This window comes from Protobothrops mucrosquamatus, unplaced genomic scaffold (genome assembly GCF_001527695.2).
Source record: "Protobothrops mucrosquamatus isolate PMUCROS unplaced genomic scaffold, P.Mucros_1.0 scaffold2473, whole genome shotgun sequence".
NCBI classification, from domain to species: Eukaryota; Metazoa; Chordata; class Lepidosauria; order Squamata; family Viperidae; genus Protobothrops; species Protobothrops mucrosquamatus.
This window is the reverse complement of record NW_015388543.1, coordinates 252,736-265,327: the sequence shown is the minus strand read 5'-3', so window position 1 is coordinate 265,327 and position 12,592 is coordinate 252,736. Positions and strand designations below refer to the sequence as shown.

The following is a 12,592-nucleotide window of genomic DNA, read 5'->3' as shown; positions in this document are numbered from 1 at the left end:
CATAATGGCAAATCAAATTCCTTGGCTGCAGAAAGGAACTGCTGTGCCAAATCTGCTATGAATCATATTTTGAAGCATGACATAGCAGTAGTGGGTCTTATCTGGGATGACAATGAAGATGCTTATAGGGAAGAGGTGAAGGGTCTGTTGGACTGGTGCAATAAAAGAAACCTGGTTCTAAATGTTGATAAAACAAAGGAGATCATTGTAGATTTTAGAAAGAGCCGATACAGTCATACTCCACTCAGTATCAAGGATGCAGCTGTGGAGGTGGTCAACAGTATTAAGTATCTGGGGCTGCAGATAACTAACAATCTGAATTGGTCTCTCCACATGTCATCCTTAGTGAAGCGTGCAAACCAGCATCTGCATTTCCTACGTCGGATGAGGAGAGCACATCTTTCTCCTTCTGTCTTGGCCACTTATCACAGAGGCACAATTGAAAGCATTTTAACAAACAGCATCACTGCCTGGTTTGGTGGCAGCAATGCCTCAGATAGAAAGTCCATACAGAGAATGGTAAGGACAGCCGAGAAGATCATAGGAAGTTCACTCCCTGGTATTCAGGATGCTCCTTATAAGTGCTATGTGCTTAGAGCTCAAAGCATTGTTAGAGACCCACACACACCCACTTTACAGTCTGTTTCTGTTGCTCCCCTCTGGGAGGAGGTTTCGAAGTATTTATAGCAGGACTATCCAATGCTGTAATAGCTTTGTTCCCTATGCCATCCGTCTGGTAAACTCGCAAGATTCGTTTTTCTCGCCATGCACATGTATACGTAACCTGAACTAGACTGTTGTTTCTCTGTGTCATATAATATATGTGGGTATATATATGCATAATTCTGTATTTATTTATTTTTGTCATATTTATGTAGTGTATATCAGAGGTGATGACCCTTTGAGAGCTGTATGCAATGAAATTTCATTTTAATGTATGCCGATTAGTGTACATTCAAAGTTATTATTCTATTCTATTTATTCCGTTGAGAAAACTCAACCTATTCTTTGGCAATGATTGGCAGTCAGAGAAGATGGCCGGTTTTCCTGAGCCTAAAAATTATTTCAAGGGTTCCTCCAGTGTAAAAAGTTTGAGAGAGGCTGATCTAATGTGGTCCTCAACTGTGTCAGTGTCACTGCCAGTTAGTTTATTTATTTATTAGATTTTTATCCCATCTTTATTACTTTATAGGTAACATACATAACACTCCTTCATCCTATTTTCCCCATAACAATAACCCTGTAATCTGAGTTGGGCTGACAGGAAATGACTGGCCCAAAGTCACCCAGGCAGCTTTCAGGTCTAAGGTGGGATTAGAACTCACAAGTCTCCTGCTTTCTAGGCCAGCACTTTAACCGCTACACCAAATGGGCTATCTGGTTTATTAATTCTGCAGTCTTGGCTCCCATCTCCAGAGCAAAGGTGTAAGCTTTCACATAGAAAAAATTCAAATTGCTGTGTTTGTCCAATCTCTCATTTTCTATTTTAAAAAGCCATTTTTAAGCCAACTTAAACTGAGTCACGGAAGGAAGCAGCAATTAATTCATACAACAACTACTGATCATGTACAATGGTAGCATGAAGTTTCACTGATCAAATTTTGCTAGCAAAACATTTAGAAAGTGGGGAAGAGGGTATAACGCGAGGTGTCCGAAATGTTTTAGTGCAGTTTTAAGCTGTAAAAACTGTATTTTATATACCCTATATAAAACTCCCATGTGAATGTTCTTGTTCCTCTGTAGTATTTTTGAGCTCTTCATATTGATGAGGATTCTCCATAGAATCCTAGAGCAAGAAGGAACATTTAGACTACTGGGTCTAACCCTCTACTCTAGCGTTTCTCAACCTTGGCAACTTCCACAATTCCCCAGCCAGCAAAGGAAACTGCAAGCTGCCAAGGTTAAAAAATACTGCTCTATTCAGGGCAGGAATCCCAGTTAAACGTCCCCAGAAGATAACTGTCCAGCCAGTGAAAGGGATGACAGCCGTTTTCACTGTTGAACTATCCTTGCTGTTAGGAAGAGTATAGACTGTTTGTGTCCTTTTCTTGCAGCAAATTAATAGGATGAAAAAAAAACCATCCTTTTGCAGAGGAGAAGCAGTGCTAGTGTGATGATTAAAATATTGGATTAAAAGTAGGGAAACCCAGGTTAACCTCACCAAGGAAGCTCTTAGGGATGGGGGTGGGGGCTGGTCATTATTGCTCAACCCAGCCTACCTATTTCACATAGCTGTTGTGGTGAGTAAAAATGGAGGAGAGTATGATGCATGCCTCCTTGAGGATCGCAGGGGTGTCAAACTGCCGGCCCATGGGCTGGTTTCATTGCTGGCAATGCAAAAAGAGTTGCAACACATTGTGACACATCACATGACGTGGTGAGTTTGACACCTGTGATCTAGAGCATGGGTGTCAAACTTACAATGTCAAGTGTCATGACGTGACATATCGCGACTTTTTTCCCATTGCCAGCAATGGGTGGGGACGGTTTTGGTGTGACGCATCCAGCCTGCGGGCCGGCAGTTTGACACCCCTGATCTAGAGGAAGGGTGAGAAATAGTACATTCATAATTTTACTCTTGAACATGAATTATTTAGCATGTCACACAGGTGGCCCACCAAACTAGAAACCTGAGCAATATCACCCAATTTAAAGATGTATCCTTTCAACTCTCAATTTGGACATCTTGTAGGTTCTTGACAACCTAGAAAATCACCTGAAGAAATCTGAGTATTTCCGCTTTCTTTGGTTCCCTCACAGTGAAAATGTGAGCATCATCTACCAAGATCATACCAACAAGGTGAGTTCATTCTATCATGATGAAAGTAATTTACCATTAACTTTATTTGAGACAGAAAACTAGAGAGGCAGGGATTAAGAACATTCCAGTTGCTATGGGGTGACCTGGGTCTTACTCATTTCAACAGGACTTCCAACAGAGGGTACCCGTTATCTTTTTTTCCCTATTCAACCTCCCTCTTAGGTAAATCATAACTGTCATCACTTTACAGATCAAGAAGTTACATCTAATCTCAACACAAATAGGACTTTACAATGCTAATCCCTGTCAACTGTTCCCAGACCACCTCAAAGCTCCCAGTTGAGAGAGGCTAGTCTAACCAGTAAAATTAAATGATTAAAGCACTGGACTTGGATCAGAGAGACCCAACCATGAAATTCACTGTGTGAGTTTGGATCAATCACTCTCTCTCCAACCAAAGTACTTCACACCTCACAAGGTGGTGGTTGTTGGCGTAAATTGAGGGCAGGACCCCATATAAGCCCCTATGTGAGCTCTGAAAAATAAAAGATGGGATATCAGTGCACTCAATCAATTCCATGTTGGTATATACTGAGGTTTATGATGAACTTAGCAATATGTGGTTCTCACAATACCATGGGCTTAAAAGTCATATCCCCAGCCTTCTGAAAAGTTCATAAAAATCCAATACTCTTGCTTTTGCAGCCTCCCTCTTCCTCAGCAAACTGGTTTTGGGATTATGCCATTGGATATTATCTGCTGGAGTTCTTTCTTTGGATCAGGTTAGTTTCTACATCTCTGCAATACAGTGAAATTTTATTGCCTGATGGATGGAAGGACTTCATTTGTCTTGTTCATATCTCAAAACGTTCTGCTTCCAAGGAGGTTTTCTATACAGGTTAGCTTGGGTTGGGTTGTTTTAGTTGTGACTTAAGAATTTATCCACCCCTTCTCTAAGACTTCAAAAATGAATTAAAATATATCAACCTGAGACAGAATATTTGATATTCTGATTAATTTTTACTCCTGGAAGTCAAGGGATTTCATCCCACACTATTAATCAAGCAAAATTACTCATAGACAGACACATGCAGAATCTACTACTACTGTTGTAAATCTCACTCTTTATTCTAGTAGTGTGATAGCTGAACTTAGGCTGTCCTCTGGTGGGCAGAAGATGAAAGCACCTTTGTGAGGTTGCTGAATTGATAGAGAAAAGAAATTGCTCCACCCACTTACAGTGGCGATGAGTGCACCATTGGGAGACTTGAAAGAAGAGGGTTGGGGATGGGTTGTCATGGAGAAAAATCTATGTGGTTGCTTAGGAGTTGAAAGCAACTTGATGGCACATCATCCATCCATCCATCCATCCATTCATAAGCTGTTGAAAAGTAAAGTCTCATTTGCATGGTGTTCACAAATTATTCTTAGCAACTGTACTAAAGTGGTTTGCCATTGCTTTTCATATTTTTTTTAAATTTTCAGTTTAGACCATAGCCCAGACATTTCCTGGTGGTTTCTCATCAAATCAAATGAGAACTGCCTTTGCATAGGTTTTCAAAATCAGCCAAGTTTGGCTAGAGATTTCTCCATAATTGTGCTATTCTATTGAAATCAAGGGCCAAATAACTATGAAGAGTGATAGCAAGGTTTCTTTGCCTGCTAGAATGCACCCAGGGAAATAATGAATAACAAAGTTGATTACCGGCCCAAGTCAAACATCTCCAGTAATTTATTTATAGAAAGTTGTTTAGTCTCTGATACTTCTAGCCTTGTACTTAACCAAGAAAGAGACCATGGAAGAAATGCCAACAGCTCTAGTCATATGTTGCCACTCCCAGATGGCTTCCTTGTCATCCTTTTTGTAAGGTACAAAAAGACTCCACACAGTGCTAGTCAATAATTTCTGTGACATGAACAGCTTGCTCAAATGCAACAATAGTGAAGGCTTTTATTGCCTATCCAGCAAAAGTCTTGCACTACAAAGCTCTCTTTGATGACTTCCAGCATTGACTCCCCACCACCACTGTCCCAGCTGCTTCTGCAAAGTAAGAATGAGGGAAGCAGAATTTCAGCAGCTCAAGATATTTTTCAGTATAGCCCAGGAATGTTTGACTAGGGGCACTCAACTTGGCCATGACATCAGGAAATTATGGGCAAAGCAATTGCATCATATCTGGATTATATCAGATTGGAGAAGGGTGGTCACAGAGTTGTAATCAAAGATTTGGAAAGTGCCAAACTGGGAAAGATTTTCATTCCTGACTGCCAGGAGAGGAATCATTCCCCATGCTGTCTGAGGAATTCTGGGAGTTGAAGTCCACACATCTTAAGATTGCCAAGCTTGAGAATCAATGCTGCAGCTATATCATCTGAGGGCTTTGGCTTACAGAGCAGGTGTTCCAGCACTGAGCTAGTCCTTCTCTGCTTATTCTTTCTCCTTCACCTTCAGCACATTCCTGCCCTTCTTGGTAGCTTGGATCAACCACTTCTTCTTTTGGCTCCTCTTCACTGGCAAAGTGGAAAATGTGAATTTGAGCTACAAAATCTTCAACTATGAATGTCGATTCAAGCAGCATGTGCAAGATTGGGCCATTCCCATGTAAGTCAAATGGGTCTCTCTAGATTCCACAATATCTGGAGTATATTTGATATTTAACATGCAGACCTCTACCATCAAAAGTTAAATCTCTTTCACTGTGTGTTCATGATCCTGTTCTCCCTGAATTGTTTGAGATTGAGAGTCAGTTTGATGTAGTGGTTAAGATTCTGGTCTAGAAAGGAGACTGTGAGTTATTAGGCATGAAAGCCATCTGGGTGACTTTGGGCCAGTCAGTCTCTCACAGACTAACCCAGTACACAGGGTGGTTATTATTGGGAAAATAGGAATATTGGGTATGTTCACTGCTTTGAATTGATAATGCAGGATTCAATATATATATTGTTGAATATACATATAGGATAATGTAGGAATTCACAAAGAGACACTGAGTTGAATATACATCTAGAATAAAATATGTAATAATAACAACTCCACAGTACAATGAACTTAAAGGTTGAAGAAGAAAGGGAAACAGGTCTCTGAGATCAGGGAAGCCCATCATACAGGGAAAAAGTCACCCGACCAAAGTAGTCCGGATGATGTCCAAAGTATTCAAGGAATAAGAAACAGAAAACAAGTCAAATAAAATTTATCATGCCCCTTGCTAAAGAGTTATCCTCAGCTGATAAAAATGTCATTAGAGGACCCATCCCAGCAACTGTGATGAAAGGACATCAGGATCCACTCTTTCTGGCCCTTTTCATTTAGATCTTGACTCAGAGGCTCAGTCCATTCCATGTGTAACATCAGAATTCAGACTGTTTGCTGAAACAAGATCTTGCAGTGATCTGACATGATGATCACTGTGATCACCTTTGAATTCAGAGTATATTTATTACTATACCTTTGCCCGTTGAATGTATAGTCTTGTAATTGCAAATTGGTTCCATTCTGGTAACATTTTCAAATACAGAAGATCATCTGTAGGGTTATTATTTTATTATTTTTATTTTTTATTATTTTTATTTCTTTATATTGTGTTTTTATGTCCTGTAAGCCACCTTGAGTCGCCATGTGTGAGTAGGCAGCAATATAAATTTTCTAAACAAGCAAATAAATAAATAAATACCAGGGAATTTAAGTCTCTTCCTCATACTCCCTCCCCCATCTTGTGTTTAATGTATCCTTCAGCAATATCTGTTGGCCTAACAACTTCTGGATTCCTTCTCCAAGGTCATCTCTACGGATAGTGATGGAAAGATATCTCCATTCTAAAATACTGTATGATTTGACCAGTGACTCTTTTTTTTTTTTTTTTGTAGTGAAAAAACAAAAGATGCTCTTCTGGAGCTAAAAGGGATATTGGAGACCAACCCCAAAATGGTAGCCCACTATCCAGTAGAAGTACGCTTCACCCGGGGGGATGACCTCCTCCTGAGCCCCTGTTTCCAGAGGAATAGCTGTTACATCAACATTATCATGTACAGGTGAGAAGGGGACAGGCATAACTGGAGAAGGCAAGCTGGGTGACTGGAGGCATTGTTTCTTTCAATACCAATGAAAACTAAAGTGAAGCTTAATGAACCCTAGGTTAAAAAGGCAGAGCTTAAAACATGAAAGATTAGTAGATTGAAAAGGAATGAATGAATCCTGTTTTGGGTCCTCATGACTTCTACACCTTCCATTCAACTTTAATGGCAATCTCTAGCAGAGCACCTGTTTTCTTTCCCAGAATCTCCCATCTATGATATTAGTCTGGCACAGAGAGAGCTTCTAAGGAAACAAGGGTAGTTGCCTTCCTACCAGTAGCCATTGTTTTATTTCAAGAAGCTTCCTCCATAGGATGCTCAAGGTGGTCCATAGGGTGTTCTTGGAGGAGGGAAATGGCAACCACCAGAAAAGCACCCTGTAGAACCAGCACTCTGGCAGTGAGTTTACACTTCAGCAGCATAAATCAATATAATACATGAACTCTGCTACCCTCACTATTATTATTATTATTATTATTATTATTATTATTATTATTATTATTATTATTATTATTATTATTATTATTATTATTATTATTATTATTATTATTATTATTATTATTATTATTATTATTATTATTATTTTGAAGCTGAGTCTCAGCTGCAAAAGAAGTAGTGGTACATTCTGACCCAACACTTGTCAATGACATTCAATATGGTCACTCTCGGTAACACATATCAGTTGTCTGGAACAATGCTTTTCAGATGACTATCTGGACTGGTGGTGCTTGTTGGTGAGATGAACATTCACTGGTCAATTTATGCAGCACTCCTCCAGAAGTGCTGGAGGGACAGGTTTCTATTCCTCAACACCCACTTTCCTTCCCTACAAAGAGTCATTTTAGAACAGCCTTCCCTCTTACAATTTACTGAAAATGCAACTACCAGAATTCCTGGCCCATCAGGGATTTCATAGAGCTGAAGTTCAAACATATCTGGAATAGCTCAGGCTAGAGATCATTCTACAAGCTACTGCACATATGTCAATTCAGAAAGTTAGACTGAAACTTTCTTGTGGTAGAAGATTGGAAGCTCTTCAAGAAGTCCCAGCCCCTACAATGATCTCATCATGGCTCTACTACAGTGGTTCTCAACCTTTTTAATGCCGCGACCCCCAACCGGTCGTAAGTCAAGGACTAAACCGGTTGTAAGTCGAGGACTAAACCGGTCGTAAGTCGAGGACTACCCAACCGGTCGTAAGTCGAGGACTTTCCCTGCCCGGGAGCGCCGCGCATGCGTGGTTCTGCCCCCTGCGCCGGCCGAGGTGTAGCTGGCAAGCGGCAGAGACGGAGCAGGCCGACCACCAGCTGGCCCAGCCCAAGGGAGGTAAGGCACCCGCCGGAAAAGGGGAAAAAAATGGCGGACAAAAAAAATGGCGGACAGCCTTGCTTGGCGACCCCCGTGAAATGGTCGATCGACCCCAAATGGGGTCCCAACCCATAGGTTGAGAACCACTGCTCTACTACTACTGAAGATATCTTCTGCATTTGCAATCATGCTGACAGCAATCCAGCAGCATTACCACATTACAAAATGTGCATGACCTCTCTCCTCACCACTACTTTTGAACCACTATTCCCCTCCCCCCCCCATTTCACAGATAGCTGAAAGCAAAGTCACCCAGTGTTTATGGCATATGTGCTTTCTGTGACTTACTGCTTACTTGCCTGAGCTAACAACCCTCCCCCACATGCTCGGCTTTGTGAGTTAAAAGAAAAGAAAAAACAAAGATTGTTTAACCATGCGGGCTTGCAGAATCTTGACTTGTTGGAAAAAAGCCAGGTTAAAACAAAAGTCATTCCCTCCCTTAGTGCTGAAATAGCATTAAGCTATTGGGTACTGTAAATCAAACAAATGAGCTGAAATTGCTTCTTGTGAGCTAAACACCAGGCTAAATCTATCTGAAATCCCCATAATGAAGGCAGTATGAAGAATTCACATTTAAGGTGCCTTCAGGATGACTTCCAAATGGGGGTGATGGTGGTGGTTGTGATGTGGCAAAGCAGAAGCTTCCCTCTGTAATGAGCCACTCAAATATGTTCTTTAAGGGAGAGTCATTCAGTCCCTGTTCTCACTTTCTGCTTCTTCCTCTTTCTCAAGGCCTTACGGAAAAGATGTTCCACGCCTTAACTACTGGCTTGCCTATGAAGGTGTCATGAAGAAGTTTGGAGGGAGACCACACTGGGCAAAGGTATTAGGTTAAATTCTTTTCTTCTAGTAAACACAGACACTTTTCCCCTTGCAGAGTTAGATCATTTTTGCACATAAAGAACACACACCAAAAAATAGCAATAGCACTTAGACATATACTGCTTCACAGTACTTTACAGCCCAGAGTCAGCATATTGCCCCCAACATTCTGGGTCCTCATTTTACCGACCTTGAAGGATGAAAAGCTGAGTCAACCTTGAGCCGGTGAGACTCGAACTGCTGGCAGTTGGCAGTTAGCAGAATTAGCCTGCAGTACTGCATTCTACTGTACCACCATGGTGCAGTCATTTATCAATTAGAGAGACAGCCTGATCTGATACGACTATTTCCTATGTGCTGTCCAAAATTGGGTACCATACTAAGATTGACTGTTTGCTCCATAATTGTTCTTCTTAAGTGCTGGCCTTGAACCCAACTGTGTCACAGGGCTTTGTCAGACTTCTCACCAGATACAGCAATAAATCTCTACTATGTAGGGATTCATCCATACATTTAGTAGTGACCTCACAACAGAACTTTCATATGTTCAACTCTAAGGGTCTCCACAGATGGATGTCAAAAAATCTGCAAAATGGCAAGTGTGTTATGATTGAAGCCCCACCTTGTTTGTATATACATGAAAAACAAGTGGAGCTTTAATCATAGTAGCACACTCACCATCCTACAGTTTTCAAAACAGGGTCCAAGTGGAAGCCTCTGCTGAACCCAGCTTAGAATAACTGCTTTATTGCAGAAGAAGTCATATACATGAAGACACGGAATTCAGCAGCTCCAGGGTTTAAATCCCAAACCTTTTTTTGTACCTTTTTAAAGCCAGTACAGTTCTGATAATTGTTTTGTCAGCCTTGAGATAGGAAGATTAAGGCACCTGCTCAGGGTCATGTAACAATTTTGTTTGGCTCTAGCATTGTTTGTTCCTACCACAATAGCTTCAGCTCTTATAGGTTTGGAGTTTTTGACTATAATTAAAAATAAAATGAATATGAAAATTAGTTGATCTAGGTCCAAAAAAAGAGCAAATTGCTCTGAAATTTCAAGGCAATGCAATTTCAAGAGACCTATTCTCTTGCACAAGCTAGGCTAAAATGCAATTTTTCTTTAAATAAAAACGTGGCAGGAAGGCTACAATATCTCTATGATTTTCCAACCCTTGCATTGCATGCACTAAAACTGTAAGTGACACAGACAAATCTAAAGTGAGACTTGAAATATGCTGTCTGGCATTGCAAGATCAAAGTCCCACCCATTTTTCCCATGCTGTACTTCATGCTACCACCTTGACATTTTTTCACTGTCTCTCATATGAACATCCCTGATGTCTTTGAGAACTTCTGCCTCTTGGCTTATCTTAGAAGGATGTAGATTTAGATTTAGATCAAGAAAAACATTCTACTGATAAGAGCTGTACAGCAATAGAATAGACCACCAGGGGAGATGGTGGACTTTCCCACCGGTTTGAAGGTGTTTGAAGAAGTTGAATGCCCATTTCTTGAAAATGCCAGATTAGAGCAGACTATCTTCCATCTCTTAAATTATATTGTTCTATTATTTCTCATACGTATGTATTCAGTGTGTCCAACTGAAAACTATACAAATCCACAACTCTTATCTAGTATCTTGCTTTAAAATATTCAAACAAATATATAAACTTTGAAAGCAAGTACTGAACTGCAGATAGCAATCTTTCTATTTCCTAAGAATGCCTTTGGAATTTATTTCCAACAGTATGTTGGAAATATAAATTATAGTTCAGATTATGAGATCTTGTTATGCTTTAAAATATTTTACAAAAACAAAATCAGGCAGGGCAGAAATTTAGCAGATGAGGTATTGGTAGATCCTCTAAGTGTCCCTAGGAGTTATATTACAAACTGAGAGATTACAACCAATTCAGGCTAAGTACTTTAAGCAGACTAAAGTAAGACAGACAGATTGATAGATGTATATATAGATAGACTGATATATTTTACAGTATTATCTATCTGTAGTTACTATCAGGAATTATTGAAGGATGCTTACCAAAAGTTTTGAGTTACAACTTGCAACATCCATAGCCAATATAATCACATTGAGAGGGCAACAGGTGAATTATTTCTGGGTAGATGTTGTGATCCTATGCTTGTTGACACCATTTTCAAGACCAGTATCATAAAATGTATTTTCTGTCACCAGGCCCATACATGTACCCGGAAGGATTTTGAGAAGATGTACCCAGATTTTCAGAAGTTCTGTTGTATTCGTGAGAAACTAGACCCCAGAGGAATGTTTCTGAATAGTTACCTGGAGAGAGTCTTCTATTGAGGGATACAATAGAGAAGGTGGTCATGACATGGACAAACCCCTTACTAAGGAGTTCTCCATAGTTATTCTGGTTGGATGGATAAACATTTATTTGCTGGGATCTGATGCCAAACCAAGCTGCTAAGAGCACATTGCTTTTAAATTGCCCAGAAGTCTATTTAAATGTGTTGGGGAAATAGAGAAAAAAGTAACGGAAGGGGGAACATTTTTGCATCAATTAAAATACAATCCACTGTTCCCCATTTTCTTAAGAGAGATACAATAGTATGACAATAATTGCCTTTTCCCAATTCTTTATTCACAAATTATTTTGTGACCCTCTGGGCGATTCCATACTGCTGAGGCTTCCATTCCATTCCCCAGTTCTTAGAAAGAAAGAATTACATGATTTGCAGTTGTCTTCAAACTAGCCAGTTTTGGTATGCTATTATCATCAGCCTTCTCCTTTCAGAAGTCAACCATGTTATCCCTATTACACTAGCCAAATTCTGTATGGTTGCGATGAACATGAGGCAACAAGTCAAACAAAAATCTCTGAACATATTTTATTTCATATGCTTTATTCTTTTGGGTTTAGAAGGTATTCCATATTGGTATTTTGGGTTTAGCTGATCTTTGATAAAGGATTGTTGCTATTATTTCATAGGAAAAGGAAGCATCCCCCTTATCTACATGCATGATTTATTAGAACATGGATCTGTATGTATGTTCAGGTTTCTATTCTAAAATAAAATCCAGATGGGCCCACAATCAAAATGAAAAGTGATCCCCCTGTTTATTAGACAGCATTACTCTCCTTTCTGTCTTTCTAAGGTTACGCCTCAAGACTATCTTTTTTCTTTTCTTTGTTCTTACATTTTTCAGTTTTGGAGCTCTGACTCCTCCCCTCCAGTCTCTCCCTAATTTAAGCATTTTGATAAAAATGTGGGAAAGGATTTGCAAGAGTGATGTACATTTCTTTAATGATACTTTAAATGTGCACTATAAATGGAATAGGGTTGGTGGTAGAGTTTTGAATAGTAGATGATAGTGGAGTAGACTGAGAACTGTATGCCAGTGAATGTGACTAGAATTGGTAGAGGAGCTCAGAATTTGTACACTCTTCTCTTCCAATCTACCACTAACCACGTGCCCATTGCCACTACTCTGTATGCACAATCCTTCACCACATTGCCAGCTCCTGGAGGTGAACCTGGAGGTCACTTCAAGAAGTTGATTGCACTCTCTTAACACAAAAGTGCAATCCCT

The 12,592-nt window shown here is 39.9% G+C and overlaps 1 protein-coding gene across 1 annotated transcript in view; it reads left to right on the top strand.

The window, feature by feature from the left end:
* Positions 1-11,852, top strand: part of LOC107295744 (L-gulonolactone oxidase-like) — a gene marked incomplete at its 5' end in the record, with an annotated part of 27,415 nt that extends 15,563 nt beyond the window's left edge. Inside the window, 6 exons of the mRNA XM_015825065.1 lie at positions 2,693-2,800; positions 3,467-3,543; positions 5,214-5,363; positions 6,626-6,790; positions 8,933-9,023; positions 11,216-11,852. Of these exons, the coding sequence (XP_015680551.1) occupies positions 2,693-2,800; positions 3,467-3,543; positions 5,214-5,363; positions 6,626-6,790; positions 8,933-9,023; positions 11,216-11,344 (720 nt within the window). The remainder of the gene's footprint in view (positions 1-2,692; positions 2,801-3,466; positions 3,544-5,213; positions 5,364-6,625; positions 6,791-8,932; positions 9,024-11,215) is intronic.
* Positions 11,853-12,592: the final 740 nt, after the last annotated feature.